General features: G+C 48.0%; 1 protein-coding gene across 1 annotated transcript in view; it reads right to left on the bottom strand.

Annotated features, from left to right (window-relative positions):
- Nucleotides 1–15,232, bottom strand: part of LOC144678095 (ras GTPase-activating-like protein IQGAP1) — a gene marked incomplete at its 3' end in the record, with an annotated part of 16,322 nt that extends 1,090 nt beyond the window's left edge. Inside the window, exons 1-4 of the mRNA XM_078538006.1 lie at nucleotides 15,102–15,232; nucleotides 10,431–10,530; nucleotides 8,492–8,648; nucleotides 6,323–6,400 (exon numbers count right to left, since the gene is read on the bottom strand). Of these exons, the coding sequence (XP_078394132.1) occupies nucleotides 6,323–6,400; nucleotides 8,492–8,648; nucleotides 10,431–10,530; nucleotides 15,102–15,144 (378 nt within the window). The remainder of the gene's footprint in view (nucleotides 1–6,322; nucleotides 6,401–8,491; nucleotides 8,649–10,430; nucleotides 10,531–15,101) is intronic.
- Between the last annotated feature and the right edge of the window lie 370 nt (nucleotides 15,233–15,602).

The raw sequence follows: 15,602 nt of genomic DNA, 5'->3' as shown, positions 1-15,602 counted from the left end.
CCTATTTCACCCAGCAAGGTCCCGCTCAACAGTAATAAGCTTGATGACTCGATGATCGGTGTTTGATCATATTGGTTAGGAGAAAATTAACTGGTGAATACAGATTCTCCACTCCTGTCCACCAGCAAGCCTACCTTCACTGGTTAATATACGCTTTGGGGTTCTTTTAGTTTCACGCACTAGAAGATTGGCCTTATCAGCAGCCTTGAAAACACGGCCCAGGTCATTTGCTCACCGTGCAGGCTTGATACCGAAATAGGACGCATCCTGCAAGATCACGGCTACCTCGATCAGGCCACTGCTTGCTGTGTATCGCACAACCTCAGGAACGGGCCTAAGGCCATCACTTTTGGTCCTGAGAAGTGCCCAGTCTGCCTCAGGTCACCCTGGAAGGGCAAGATGTCTCAGAAATTTGAGCCACAAGTGAAGCTAGCTGATTCATGTTGCTACTATGCAGCAGCAGCAACACGAGTGGTGTCCTCCACTAATGGAGGCTGCCTTCAAGCCAAAAAGATGTCCTGCCTATGACACAAATGAATAACGTGGTTTATGAATTTGAGTGCCAGTATGACGCCAGGTATGAACAGAGCTATCCAGTCAATCCCATTCCCCTTTCAAAGGGCTATCCAGTCAATCCCATCCCTCTTTCAAAGGGCTATCCAGTCAATCCCATTCCCCTTTCAAAGGGCTATCCAGTCAATCCCATTCCTCTTTCAAAGGGCTATCCAGTCAATCCCATTCCTCTTTCAAAGGGCTATCCAGTCAATCCCATTCCCCTGACAGAGCTATCCAGTCAATCCCATTCCCCTTTCAAAGGGCTATCCAGTCAATCCCATTCCCCTGACAGAGCTATCCAGTCAATCCCATTCCCCTGACAGAGCTATCCAGTCAATCCCATTCCCCTTTCAAATAGGGCGATCCAGTCAATCCCATTCCCCTTCGAAAGGACCATCCAGTCAATCCCATTCCCCTTTCAAAAAGGGCTATCCAGTCAAACCCATTCCCCCTTGACAGGTCTATCCAGTCAAACCCATTCCCATTTGACAGATCTATCCAGTCAATCCCATTCCCCTTTCAAAAAGGGCCATCCATTCAATCCCATTCCCCTTCGAAAGGACCATCCAGTCAATCCCATTCCCCTTTCAAAGGGCTATCCAGTCAATCCCATTCCCGTTTGACAGCGCTATCCAGTCAAACCCATTCCCGTTTGACAGAGCTATCCAGTCAATCCCATTCCCCTTCGAAAGGACCATCCAGTCAATCCCATTCCCCTTTCAAAAAGGGCTATCCAGTCAAACCCATTCCCATTTGACAGATCTATCCAGTCAATCCCATTCCTCTGCTCTTTCACCATAATCCCCCATTTTTTTCTTTTTTAAAGGGTTATCTAATTCAACTTTTTGAAAATTATAAAATATACAATGGTTACAGCACAGAAAGTGGCCATTCGGCCCTCGTGTCCTTGTCGGCTCTCTGCAAGAGAAATTTAGCTGGCTCCACTCCCTTGACAATGGCTAATGTTTAAGTAACGAATGTATGTATTGCAACAGTTATACGTTCCTTTCTGGCACAAAAACGCAACAGGAAAAGCAGCCCAACCTTGGTTAACAAAAGAAATTAAGGATAGTACTAGATCCAAAGAGGAGTCGTATAAAGTTGCTAGAAAAAGTAGCAAGCCTGAGGATTGTGAGCTGTTTAGAATTCAGCAAAGGAGGACCAAGAGATTGATTAAGAGGGGAAAAATGGAGTATGAGGAGAGTAAACTTGCAAGGAACATGAAAGGCTGTAAAAGCTTCTATAATTATGTAAAAAGAAAGATTAGTGAAGGCAAATATAGGTCCTTTACAGTTGAAAAGGGGAGAATTTATAATAGAGAACAAGGAAATGACAGAGCAATTAAACAACTACTTTAGTTCTGTCTTCATGAAGGCACAAATAACTTCCCAGAAGTACTAGGGAACCAAGGGTCTAGTGAGCAGGAGGAATTGAAGGAAATTAGTAATATTAAAACAGGAGGGCTGGAGAAATTAATGGGACTGAAAGCTGATAAATCCCCAGGGCCCAATAATCTACATCCCATGACACTAAAGGAGGTGGCCATGAAAATAGTGGATGTGTTGGTTGTCATCTTCCAAAATTCTGTAGATTCTGGAACATTCCCAGCAGATTGGAGGGTGGTAACTGTAACCACACTATTTAAAAAAGGAGGGAGGGAGAAAACAGTGAATTATAGACCAGTTAGCCTAGCATCGGTGGTAGGGAAAATGCTAGAGTCTATTACAAAGGATGTGATAACAGGACACTTAGAAAATATCAACGGGATTAGACAAACTCAACATCAATTTATGAAAGGAAAACCCACTGGAGTTCTTTGGGGACATAACTGGGAGAATAGATAAGGGCTGAGATAAGGGGAATGGGATTGACTGGATAGCCCAGTCAAAGGGGATTGAGACTGACGGGATAGCCCTGTCAAAGGAGAATGGGATTGACGGGATAGCCCTGTCAGAGGGGAATGGGATTGACGGGATAGCCCTGTCAGAGGGGAATGGGATTGACGGGATAGCCCTGTCAGAGGGGAATGGGATTGACGGGATAGCCCTGTCAGAGGGGAATGGGATTGACGGGATAGCCCTGTCAGAGGGGAATGGGATTGACGGGATAGCCCTGTCAAAGGGGAATGGGATTGGTGCGATAGCCCTGTCAGAGGGGAATGGGATTGATGGGATAGCCCTGTCAGGGGGGAACGGGATTGATGGGATAGCCCTGTCAGAGGGGAACGGGATTGATGGGATAGCCCTGTCAGAGGGGAACGGGATTGACTGGTGGATAGCGGATGTGGTATATTTGGATTTTCAGAAAGGTTTTGATAAAGTCCCACATAAGAGCTTAGTGTGAAAAATTAAAGCACGTGGGTCTGGGGGTAATATTCTCAATGGATTGAGAATTGGTTAGCAGATAGGAAACAGACAGGAAGAGTAAATGAATCTTTTTCGGAGTGGCAGGCGGTGACTAGTGGGATACCGCAGGGATCATTGCTTGGGCCCCAGCTTTTTACAATAAATATCAATGATTTGGATGAGGGAACCAAATGTAAATATTTCCAAGTTTGCTGACGAAACGAAACCTGATGGGAATGTGAGCGGTGAGGAGGGTGTTAAGAGGCTTCATGGCGATTAGGACAGTTTGAGTGAGTGGGCAAATAAATGACAGATGCAGTATAATGTGGATAAGTGCGATGTCATCCACTTTGGTCGGAAAAACAGAATGGCAGAGTATTATATAAATGGTGATAAGATTGGGAAATGTTGATGTACGAAGGGACCTGGGTGTCCTTGTACACCAGTCACTGAAAGCAAACATGCAGGTGCAGCAAGCAGTTAAGGCGGCAAATGGTATGTTGGCCTTCATTGCGAGAGGACTTGAGTACAGGAGCAAGGATGTCTTACTGCAGCTGTACAGGACCTTGGTGAGACCACACTTGGAATAGTGTGTGCAGTTTTAGTCTTCATACCCAAGAAAAGATATACTTACCATAGAGGGAGTGCAGCGAAGGTTCACCGGACTGATTCCTGGGATGACAGGATTGTTGTATAAGGAGAGATTGGGCTGACTAGGCCCTGTATTCACTGGAGTTTAGAAGAATGAGAGGGGCTCTCATTGAAACATATAAAATTCTGGCAGAGATGGACAGACTGGATGCAGGGGTGATGTTTCCTCTGGCTGGGGTGGGGTCTAGAACAAGGAGTCACAGTCTCAGGATACAGGGTGGACCATTTAGGACTGAGGTGAGGAGAAACTTCTTCACTCAGAGGGTGGTGAACCTGTGGAATTCTCTTGGCTGTGGAGGCCAAGTCGCTGAATATAGTTAAGAAGGAAATAGATTTCTGGACTCTAACGGCGTCAAGGGGTATGGGGAGAGAGCAGGAGTACGGTGTTGAGTTCAGAGGCATAGAGGATCAGCCTTGATGATCATATTGAATGGCGGAGCTGACTCGAAGGGCCGAATGACCTACCCTTGCTCCTATTTTCTATGTTTGATCTCGTGCCATAGCCCCGAAATGTTTTTCTCTTCGGGTGCTTATCCAGTTGCCTTTTTGAAAGCCCGCGGCTGAAGCTGCCTCCACCACACTTGGGAGCAGTGCAATCCAGATTCTAACCCCTCGCCACGTAAAGAAAGTTTTCATGTCGCCTCTGGTTCTTTTGTCAATCACTTTAAACCTGTGCCCTCTGGTTCTCAACACTTTGGCCATTGGGAATAGCTTTTCCCCATCTAGCCGGTCTAGATCCCTCGTGGTTTTGAACACTTTGATCAAATCTCCTCCGAGCTTCCACTTCTCCAAGGAGGACCACCCCAGCTTCTCCAATATATCCACCTGCATGAAGTCCCTCATCCCCAGAACCATTCTCGGTGAACCGTTTCTGCACCATCTCTGAAGCCTTCGCATCCTTCCTAAAGGGCAGTGCGCAGAACTGGACACAACACTCGGGCTGAGGCCGAACCAGTGTTTTAAGCAAGGGTTCATCATAACTTCCTCGCTTTTGTACCCTATGCTTCTATTGATAAAGCTCAGGATCCCGTATGCCTTTTTAACCTAACCACTTTCTCAGCCTGCCCTGCCACCTTCAGCGATTCATGCACATACACCCTCAGAACCCACTGTTCCTGCCTTTTCAAATTGTCCTCTTCATACAGCCTCTCATTCTTCCTAGCAAAATGCTGCCGCTTCATTCTTCTCTGCTTTAAATGGCTTCTGCCGCACGCCTGCCCATTCCACCAGCCTGTCTACGTCCTCTTGAAGTTTAACACTATCTTCCTCACAGTTCACAGTAATTCCAAGCTTTGAGTCATCTGCAACTTTTCAAGTTGTGCTTTGCACACCCAAGTCTAAGTTATTCATATAGAGCAAGAAAAGCAGTAGTCCTCGAGCCAACCCCTGGGGAACCCCACCGTACACCTTCCTCCAGCCTGAAAAGCACTTGTTCACCATGAATCTGTTTCCTGTCACTCAACTCCATACCAATGTTGCTGCCGTCCCTTTTATTCCATGGGTTTCAAATTTGCTGACCGGCCTATTATGTGGCACTTTGTCAAACGCCTTTCAGAAGTCCATGTACACCACGTCAACCACACTACCCTCATCTACCCTCTCTGCTCTTTCTCTCTCTCCTCACAAATCTCAAGCGAGTGAGTTAAACAGGATTTGCCCTAATTAATCCCCACTCGTCTAAATGACTGTCATTATTTCTGAAAGCTTTCCCACCGAGGTTAAACTGACCGGCCTGTAGTTGCTGGTTTTATCCTTACATCCTTCCTCAGACAAGGTGATGGGACATTTGCAATTCTCCAGGCCTCTGGCAAACCCTTTGCATCTTAAAAGCGGATTGATAAGATTATGACCAGTGCCTCCACAATTTCCACCCTTACTCTCCTCATTATTCTCGGATGTATCTGATCCAGCCCTATGACTTATCAAATTTAAATACAGCCAGCCTCTCTCGTGCCTCTTCTTTATCAATGTTTAGCCCATCCAGTAGCCCAACTACCTCCTCTTCACTATGACTTGAGCCGTATCTTGCTCCTTGGTAAAGAGATCAAACATAGAAAGTAGGAGCAAGGATAGGTCATTTGGACCTTCGAGTCTGCTCCGCCATTCATTTAGTGCCTCAGCCACGTCTTCTGCTTCCACAGGCAGGTCTCCTTTTTGGTCCCTCATCAGTGCCCCACCCCTCCTCTTACCACCTTTTTACTATTTGCCTATAGAGAACTATTGAATCTGCTTCCATTTCCTTTCAGGCGGTGCATTCCATATCGCACCAAATCACTGAGCAATAAGAAATAAATCCTCACCTCACCCCCTGGTTCTTTTACCAATTGTTTTAAATTCTTCCATGGGAAACAGTTTCTCCTTATTTGTTGAAATCAAGACCCCCTCAGTTTTCTGCGCGTCGATTAAATCTCCCCTTAGCCTTCTCTGCTCCAAGGAGAACAATCCCAGTTTCTCCACATAACTCTCATCCCTGGTCACATTCTGGTAAATCTCCTCTGCACCCTCTCCAAGGTCTTGGCATCCTTCTTGAAGCTTGGGGCCCCAGCGTTGGGCACACTCACTGGTTAGGCCTCAGCTAAAGATTTAGCATAGCTTCCCCTTCTTTCACACTCAACGTTTCTGCTCATAAAACCCAGCATCCCATTGGCCTCTTTAGTGACCCTATCGCTTTTACAAGATTTGCATTCACGTATTCAACACCTAGAAATTACACAGCTCTCATCAGATAAACATTCCAAAGATACATAGAGAAGAAATGCCTTGTACTATACCGATGGGAGGGCGATCTTGGCCATCGCGTTCAGCCAATGGTTGATATTGTCCGTGTGTCTGAAATTTAGCCCGGTCGCCTGCACGAAAACATAAGTTGAAATAAAAACATTGAACACAAGGTCGCAATGCAGTAGCACCATTTGTAAGCGTTCCCTGCCCAAACTGAGGGTTAAGTGAGGATCTGAAGGGTGTGGCTTCAGGCTGAACGAGGGGCACAAGTTACTTAAACACTCTCCGGGGATCCGCTGCTGAAATCCAGAGATAGGGTTACTATTTCGACCATTAGCTCATTCTTTGTGCGTACGTCTGGGCTGTGAACGCTGGCAGGTGAACCTGTGGGACCCTCCAGCAAGGCCTGATGCCGAGAATCCACTTTCCAAGCAGGCACGCTGGATACTGATCGAGAAGCAGGAACCTCGTCCCTCCTGCCCAAGGTGAGACAGACGCTAAGATCTTGGCTGCCACCACAACAGAGATCAGCCACCACTGCACACACCAAGGATCAAACCTGGGTCCGTCTCGGCGGCTCAGTTCTACAGCGGGAGCGCAATAACTGGAAAAACTGGGGCTGTTGGGAATTGAGAGTTCAAATCCCCTCCGGGGCACTTTGAGAATTTGAATTCAACTTGAAAAAGCTGGGATTGGTAAAAACGATCGTGAAGCGGTCAGATCGTAGCAAAAACTGCGCTGGTTCACTCGTGCCCCTGCCACTCTTACCCGGTCCTGGCCCGTGCGATTCCAGCCCCACCCCAACGTGGCTGCCTCTTAACTGCAATTCGAAAGTGGTCCTGAGGGCATCTAGGCCAAAGAATGCCAGCTTTGCTAGCAACATCCACATTCCGAAAATTAATTTAAAAAAAAACCCACCCTTTCATTAGCAGCAAGAGCGAGACTGTCACCGACACACCAAAGGAGAGGGCCGACCCTGTGACGTGTTTTCACAGTTACAGGGGCATCCTCTATTGCGAAGCAATTGTTGTCACCAAGTTGAAGGCTTGTTGTTATGCCCTGCAGTGTGCCACATTTGACAGGTGCAAAGAGAACCATGAGGCGCCTTTACCATACTAGCGGCATTGTCGTGCTTCTCCCCAGGAAAAGGCACAGCGTTGCTCCTGACTACAAAGTTCCGCTTGCTGATTGAATAACTGAAAGCGTTGGGGAGGACAGTCAGTTTTATACAAACGTACGAATTAGGAGCAGGAGTGGGCCACTCAGCCCCTCGAACCTGCTCCACCATTCAATAAGATCAGGGCTGGTCTAATTTTAACCTCAACTCCACACTCCCACCTATTCCCAATAAACTTTCATCCCCTTACTTATCAAGAATCTATCTAGCTCTGCCTTAAAAATATTCAAAGATTCTGCCTCCACCACCTTTTGAGGAAGAGAGTTCCAAAGTCTCATGATCCTGAGAAAAAAAATGTTCCTCATCTCTGTCTTAAATGGGCGACCCCCTTATTTTTTTAAACCCTGACCCCTAGTTCTAGGTTCTCCCACAAGAGAAAACATCCTCTCCACATCCACCCTGTCAAGGCCCCTCAGGATCTTAAAGGTTTCAATCAAGTCGCCTCTCACTCTTCTAAACTCCAGCGGATACAGGCCTAGTCTGTCCAACCTTTCCTCATAAGACAACCCGCCCATTCCAGGTATTAGTCTAGTAAACCTTCTCTGAACGGCTTCCAATGCATTTACATCCTTCCTTAAATAAAGGAGACCAGTACTGTACACAGTGCTCCAGAGGTGGTGGTCTCACCAACGCCCTGTGTAACTGAAGCATAGCCTCCCTACATTCTATTCGTTTTCCTAGTTACTTGCTGTACCTGCACTCTAAACTTTCTCGATTCATTTTCATTAAGAAGTGGGTAGATCCTCAGGTCGGTTGGTTCAGACTAATAACTGGCTTTAATCAAATCCCATATATAGGCCCGGCCGCCCTTCCATAACACCTCTCAGGTGCTACAGTTTCTAAATACAAGGCAGACCTTGCACTGAGATACTCCAACCTTACTCAGTACCGGCTATAACACAGGCTCCGGGATGTATCTTACCAATGAGGTTTCTTTTTTTGTTTTTTAATATAAAACGGACACAGCATTCTCTCAGGGAACGGAAATCTCTGCGGATTACAGCGCAGCGTGCGCCGTCTAGTGGCTCGGAGTTCACCGTACCTTGTACCTCACCAGCTCTCGGTCATAGATTTTCCTCTGTGGGACAACGTCAGGAGCGAAACGATGGCCCAGTTTAGCCAGGATCACCCCGTTTCTCAGGCTCTCCTCCAGGTCGGTAGTTGGCGGGAGCTCCTCGTCTAAGCAGGCCTCCATCCATCTAAAATCAATCAATAGGCAGAGCACGCAAACCCAGGGTTAGCAGAACCGAGACAACTCCACTGGCAACCACCCGCAGCAAATCGAGGGGAGGGGATGGAGCGATGAAGGGGAACGTGATCTAACACACCCTTTAAACGCTCACCACTTTCCTCAAGGGAGAAACCAGCTTACAACTGCACACAGTTGAATTTTACCAATGTTTCCATGGCAATGCTTCACTGAACTTCCCTGCAATTTGCATACGTTTGGGGTGTCCTCATCTGTGAGTAAGGCAGGTGCATGTAGTTGAGACCTAGATTAAAACTGCCCCCATCCCTCCCCACCCAGTCCTGAAAGCACCCACACGCGAGGGTCCAGCACCCACACGCGTCCGGCCTTCATCCCAGAGTCCAAACTACAAATTCGGGCGGAGGGTTTAGGGACTAATCACGTATTCTTTCATGAGGTGTGGGCATCGCTGGCAAGGCCAGCATTTGTTGCCCATCCCTAACTGCCTTGGAACGGAGTGCTTTGCGAGGCCATTTCAGAGGTGCAGTTAAGAGTCAACCACATTACTGTGGGTCTGGCACCTCCTGTAGGCCAGACCGGGTAAGCACGGCAGATTTCCCTCCCTAAAGGGGACATTAGTGAACCAGATGGGTTTTTACGACAATCGATGACGATCGTCACGGTCACTGAGACTCCCTTTATATTCCAGATTTATTAACTGAATTTAAATTCCACCAGCTGCCCGGGGTGGGGTTTGAACCCGTGTCCCTGGAGCATTCGCCCGGGCCTCTGGGTTACTAGTCCGGAGGCATTACCACGACATCACTGTCTCCCACACTGAGGCAGATTCTGGCTGTTCAGCCCCTTGAGCCCATTCAATTACATCACGGCTGATATCCCGACTACCCTCGCTTAACCGGCATCTACGAATCGCAGGTAATGGATTCCCCTTCTGGGGGCGGGGCAGGGAGGGAATTACCCCATTGAAGAGGGGCTGATATTATTGGTATTCCCACTGATCCCGACAGAGGGTACGTGTAACCATTCAGATTGGCGTGCACTTTAAAGTTAAGGAAGCTTTAAAGAGAAGGAACCTGCATTTCTGCAGTCACCCTCAATATCAGGATGGCCCAGAGGGGCTCCACAGCCGACAAACAAAGCCCTTTTCCTTTCCGAGTGTAGCCACTGTTATAATGGAGGAAATGCAGGAGCCTGTTCTCGCACAGCAAGCTCCCACAAACAGCAGTGCGACAATGACGCAGGTCATCTGCTTTTAGTGTTGGCCCAGGGCACCGAGAGCGCCCTGCTCTTCGAGTAGTCCAGTGGGATACTTCACATCCGTCTATGGGGGTGGGCAGGGTCTGGGTTTAATATCTCATCCAAGAGGCAGCATTTCCAACAGCAAGTACTGAGTGCTGCACGGGGAGGGGGGTGGGGTGGGGTGGGGAGGAGTGTCAACAACCCCAAGCCCAGGGGTAGGGTTTGAATTCACCCCTTCTGACACAGAGGTAGGAGTGCCAGCATTGAGCCAAGGCCGGCACTTTTACCCACACGCATACTGGGAGTGAACACGTTTCATCACAGCGCTGTCATGTATCCTCAAGCCATCAAAAGGAGAAAGGGGAGCACAGTGCAGGAAGTGGGCAGCACGGGGTGTGTTTTACCCACTACCTCACTCACAGGACAGGGAGCTTTCGACCCAGCCACCCGTTGCTTTCACATGCTTTGCTCCAAGGTATGACACACTAGAAGAGGACGCCAAAGGCGGAACCCGTGTAGAAAGCCATCTCACCGTTTTGCCTCCTCCAAGTGACAGAGGTACTCGTAGGCAATGTTCTGCCGTCTGCGTTCATCCATCTCCTCCGCTGTGAGGCGCTCATTCCCCAGAGCATCTGTCAAAGGGCAGGGTTACAAAAACGTTCGCACTGACAGAAAGGTAAAAACAACCCCTTAACAGGCCAGGCAATAAAAACTCACGCCATGGCAGCAAGTAGGCAATGAAAAGAAAGTTAAGGCTTGCATTTATATAGCACCTTTCATGACTGCATTCCTTCACGCTTTACATCCACTGAAGTGCTTTGTGAAGTGTGGGCACGGTTGTAACGCGGCCATTACGGCAGCCAATTGCGCAGAGCAAGCTCCCACAAACGGCATGTGATCATGGCCCAGGTCATCTGTCTGTGATCAGGGAATCACAGAACCTTAACGGCACAGGAGGAGGCCATTTGGCCCATTGTGGCTGCACCGGCTCTCCGAATGAGCATCGTGACCTGATGCCATGGCTCTGCCTTTTCCCCCCTTAACCCTGAACATTGTTTCCATTCAAATAATCATCTAATGCCCTCGAGTGCCTCGACTGAACAAACGACGTTGGTTCAGACAATTGGCCCAGGACACTGGGAGGAAACTCTGTTTTTCCCTCAACTTGTCGCTGGATCCTTTACGAGATGACAGATGGGGCCTCAGTTTAAAGTATCATCTAAGAAAGGCGACATCTCCAGCAGTGGCGTGCGCCCTCAGTTCTGTACCGGAGTGTGTCCTGAACCCATAACCTCTGGAAGGAACGGAGGTAAGGGAGTCGCATTTCTTCTTTAATAGTTGTTGAAAGAACGAGAGAAGGACAAATTCCGGGTTTCCTTTCAGGACATAAGATTCCTCGAAGGATTTCTTCGGTGAGAGAAATTCAGAACATTTCAGGGCAATGCTTCTCCTGAGCTGGTATAAAGACCGACACAGAATAGGCCAAACGGAGCGGAATTGTGGATTGAAGTCGATGCTTTCTGTTGAAAACATCGTTAACTAATGTCTCTGGATGGTGAGGCAAGAGGCGAGGGAATAAGCTATTTTAAAAACCAGACTTTAGACATCTAAGCTAAACTGTACAAACATCCAGGTCGCTCACTCCAAGACGACAGAGCCAGTGAAAGACCAGACAGGTCGTCACCCCCAGTGTCACAAAGGAGCAATTGCTCCAGCTCATGCTCACGCTCCCATCCTTTTAAACGTGGCTTTGAGTTTTGGAGGAGATGCGGGTCCAAAATATGCGGGTCTTGACATCTTCCAACACTTGCTGTTTGAAGCTGAAGAACACATACAGAAGAGCGGAGTTTTAATCTTCCAAAGTGGCCTCCCACGGACTACCAGGAACCCAGCCTGACATCAACGATGCAACTTCTCTCTACCCGAATTAAGAGAAACGTTTTTATCCCCCACGGAATCGCAGAACGTGCAGTGTAGACGCGGGCCATTCAGCCCATCTGGCGTTTACGCTCCTCCTCCTCCCACTCTGCTTCATCTCACCCAATCTGCACTTCCTTCTGCTCCAGGCTGGCACTTCAGTTCAGTGCTGAGGTGGGAGTGCTGAGTCGTCGTCGGCGGCGCTCATTTTCGGACAGCCAAACCAAGGCCTCCGTCTGTCCTCCCAGGTGGACGTAAAGGATCAGGCGGCACTATTTCGAGGAAGGGGGTGTTCTCCCCGGCGAGCGGCCCAATCTCTACCCCTCAAACAACATCACTGAAAACAGGTGACCTGGGTCGCTATCGTATTGGTGTTTTGTGGGCGCTTGCAGATTTTCCTACCTTACAGCAGCGACCGCACTTCGTAAAGTACTTCATTGGCTCTAAAAAGTGCTTGGGACAATGAGTTTGTGAATGGTACTATATAAATGCAAGCCTGTCTTTCTATTTCCTCTTCCCCGCAAATGCATTTTGCTATTTACCTCAACCACTCCCTCTGGTGCCGAGTGCTACATGTTCATGGTAAAGGAATTTCTCCTGAATTCCTTACCAGATTTATCAGTGACTGTTTTATATTTATAGCCCCAGCTTTGATATCCCCGCCCCCAACAATCAGGAACATCTTCCCTAGGTCTGAAAGCACAGCACTCACCGAGACGCTGCTAAGTGTGTCATGGCTAGGGTACAGATGAGCTCAGTACTTAAAAAAAAAAAGAGATTTTGGAAGACCAGGAAAAGTTCCATCAGACACACATTGGAAACCAATACAAGGAAGACTTTCAAAATGAACGTGATTTGGCACGGATGCACCAATTAGCCAGAAAAACAAATAAACGATGAATTAGCCATTTCAACGGATCACTCCTTACCCAGGAGTGCACAATGAAACTGCTTGTTCCAAACGTTTCCCCAGTCACTACCAGAAAGAGCAGCGCAGGGTTGAATTTCACTCAATCTGACCCAAAGCGGAGTCTGCAATTCTTAAAAATAAATCAGATATTAAGCATTTGCCAAAAGCCCAATGTTGACACACTGGGAGGGGCGCAGGGCTGCTAATTAAACACAATGTGAAGGTTTATGAAAATAGGTAAATTGGGCATTTCAAAGCTATGACTTCTTTTTTAAAAAAATCTACAGAAATAATCATCGTTATTTAAGGAAGGCGTAAAAACGGGTCTGGAAATTTATTTCGATTTTAAACCTATACTTTCACGCAAAATTATAACAAAACAACCAGCCAGAACTTGGGAAGTTTTCACAGATCAGTGGGTGCAAGCTTCAAATCACGTGCTGTTCCTTATTGCACACTCTGGCAGCAATTTCAATCCACAATAGGTTTAAAATTTCCCATCTGCGCACACTTAGGAACAGGAGGCCATTCAGCCCCTCCGGCCTGTCTCGAAATTCAATCAGATCACGGCTGATCTGTGTCTTAACTCCATCTGACTACCTTGGCTCCACAACCCTTAATCCCCTTACCCAACAAAAATCTATCCACCTCCGTTTGGAAATTTCCAATTGACACCCCCAGCCTTGAAAGCTTTTTTTGGGGCGGGGGGGGGAAGAGAGTTCCAGATTCCCGCTCCCCTGTGTGTGTGTGTGAAGTGCTTCCTGACATCATCCCTGAACGGGCCTGGCTCCCATTTTAAGGTTCTGCCCCCTTGTTCTGGACTCTACCCACCAGAGGAAACAGTTTATTTCTATTAACCCCATCGAATCCTTTAATCATCTTCAAACCCTCGATTAGATCACCCCTTAATCTTCTACGCTCGAGGGATTAGAAGCCTAGAATAAAAACCAAATAAAAAAACGCCACGGAAAAAAACTCAGCAGGTCTGGCATCATCTGTGGAGAGAGAAACAGAGTTAATGTTTCGAGTTCGTATGACTCTTCTTCAGAGCTGAACTCTTCAAGCTCCGAAGAGTCATATGGACTGGAAACACTAACTGTTTCTCTCTCCGCAGAGGCTGCCAGACCTGCTGAGTTTTTCCAGCATTTTATGTTTTTATTTCAGGTCACCAGCATCCGCAGTATTTTGCTTTCACCGGATTAGAAGCTTAGTCTGTGCAACCTGTCCTCGTAATTTAGCCCCTTTAGTTCGTTATAAATTCAATGCCCGCCTTTGTAATAGAAACTGATGTTAACTTCTCAAGCTCCCTGCATACATGTGCGATGCATATAAGGGATGGGTTTGGACTAAGGCTCCCATATAAACAGTTTCATATAGTGATACCATTGCCTCGGTTTACCGTCTGATCCAAAAGGCAGCACCTCCGACAGTGCGGCACCCCCTCAGCGCTGCACTGGGAGCGTCAGCAAGGATTGTGCACTCAAGTCTCTGGGGTAGGACATGAACGCACGACTTTCTGACGCGGGGCAGGGTGACCGGTGAGCCACGACACCGCAGGAGTAATCGCTCTTTCAGCTGAGCCTGTAATCCCGAAACGTGTCAGAGCACACAGGTGAGGATGGCCATTCAGCCCATCTCAATTCACCCATCTCGAGAGACTCTGCACTTACTTGGGATGCGCTGCCCGAAAGGACAGCGGAAACAGATTCAGTAACCTGCAAAAGGGAACCGGATAAATACTTCAAGGAGAAATTTGCAGGACCACAGGGGGTGGGGGGCGGGGATTGAACTAACTGGATAGCTCTTTCAGGAGCCAGCATGGGCATAATGGGCCAAATGGCCTCCTCAAATGAAGCCAGGAGGGTTATTCTTTTGCCTCCAGTTCTCTATCTGGAGCTTTATTTCACCAAGTGACTGTTGCAAAAGAGCAAAACATCCAAAGATGCTGCAAAGAGAAAAAGAGAAGGAAAAAAAGGTCCAACCTGAGGTTGCCAACATTTGTTGATCATATTCCTGGAGTTATCAGCAGCAGAAAAGGGGGGGGAAACAAACCTCCCAATTCCAACAGCCTCGCTAATCATCACAAATATCCTTAAAACCTATAAACAAAGGCGTTCAAAGTAAAATTTGAGAAAGGGGTAAAAAAAGACACTGAATTATCTTTGCCAAGTGACTCCCGGGCAACCCGGGAGGGTTGGCAACCAGACTCCACAGGTTAACAGCCTCTTCCCAGCCCTTGAAAGGGAGCAAATGCTGCTGGAAAGTAAACTAAATCACCTATTGTTATTATTATTATGCTGATTTGTAGCAGTAACGTGAATGAGGGAAAGCTCCGACTTTTTGGCTTAACAGCGCTGCTCATATCTTTCTACTCACATCCAACTTGGCGTTTCCCGCCTGAATCCACCTCGCTCTCCATCGCTCCCTTCAGAATTTAATTCAGTTGTTAATTTTTTTTTCTCCTCGGGAGTTGCGTATATATATATATATTTTTAAAATCTTGTCTCCTCAAAAAGGGGAGGTGGCGGCTGCCGTCTCCCGAAAATCCCGCCAGAATGGCAACGGCCATTGGCGGCGCCGGGCCCGCCGGGATTTGTAGTCCCCCGCCGTCCCCGTCCAATGGGAGAGGCCGAGGCGGCGGACTACGACTCCCGGGGTGCAAGGCGGCCGCCGGCCAACCGCGCCTGCGCCGGGGTGGTGGCGGTTGGTGGGGGGTTTAGCGGCGGATTGGTCCATGCCGCTGTCGCTCAAAGGTGAGGGTCGGCCAATCAGCGCTGGCCCGGTGGGCGGGGATTGGTTGCCGTGGCAACGGAGGAACACAAAGAGACATGTTGGAAGTGGACAACTTGGAGCCATAGGCAAGCAGCCCAGCTCCTG

Source organism: Cetorhinus maximus, unplaced genomic scaffold (assembly GCF_964194155.1).
Source record: "Cetorhinus maximus unplaced genomic scaffold, sCetMax3.hap1.1 HAP1_SCAFFOLD_3591, whole genome shotgun sequence".
NCBI classification, from domain to species: Eukaryota; Metazoa; Chordata; class Chondrichthyes; order Lamniformes; family Cetorhinidae; genus Cetorhinus; species Cetorhinus maximus.
Note: the sequence above shows the minus strand (reverse complement) of the source record. Positions and strands in the feature narration are given on the sequence as shown.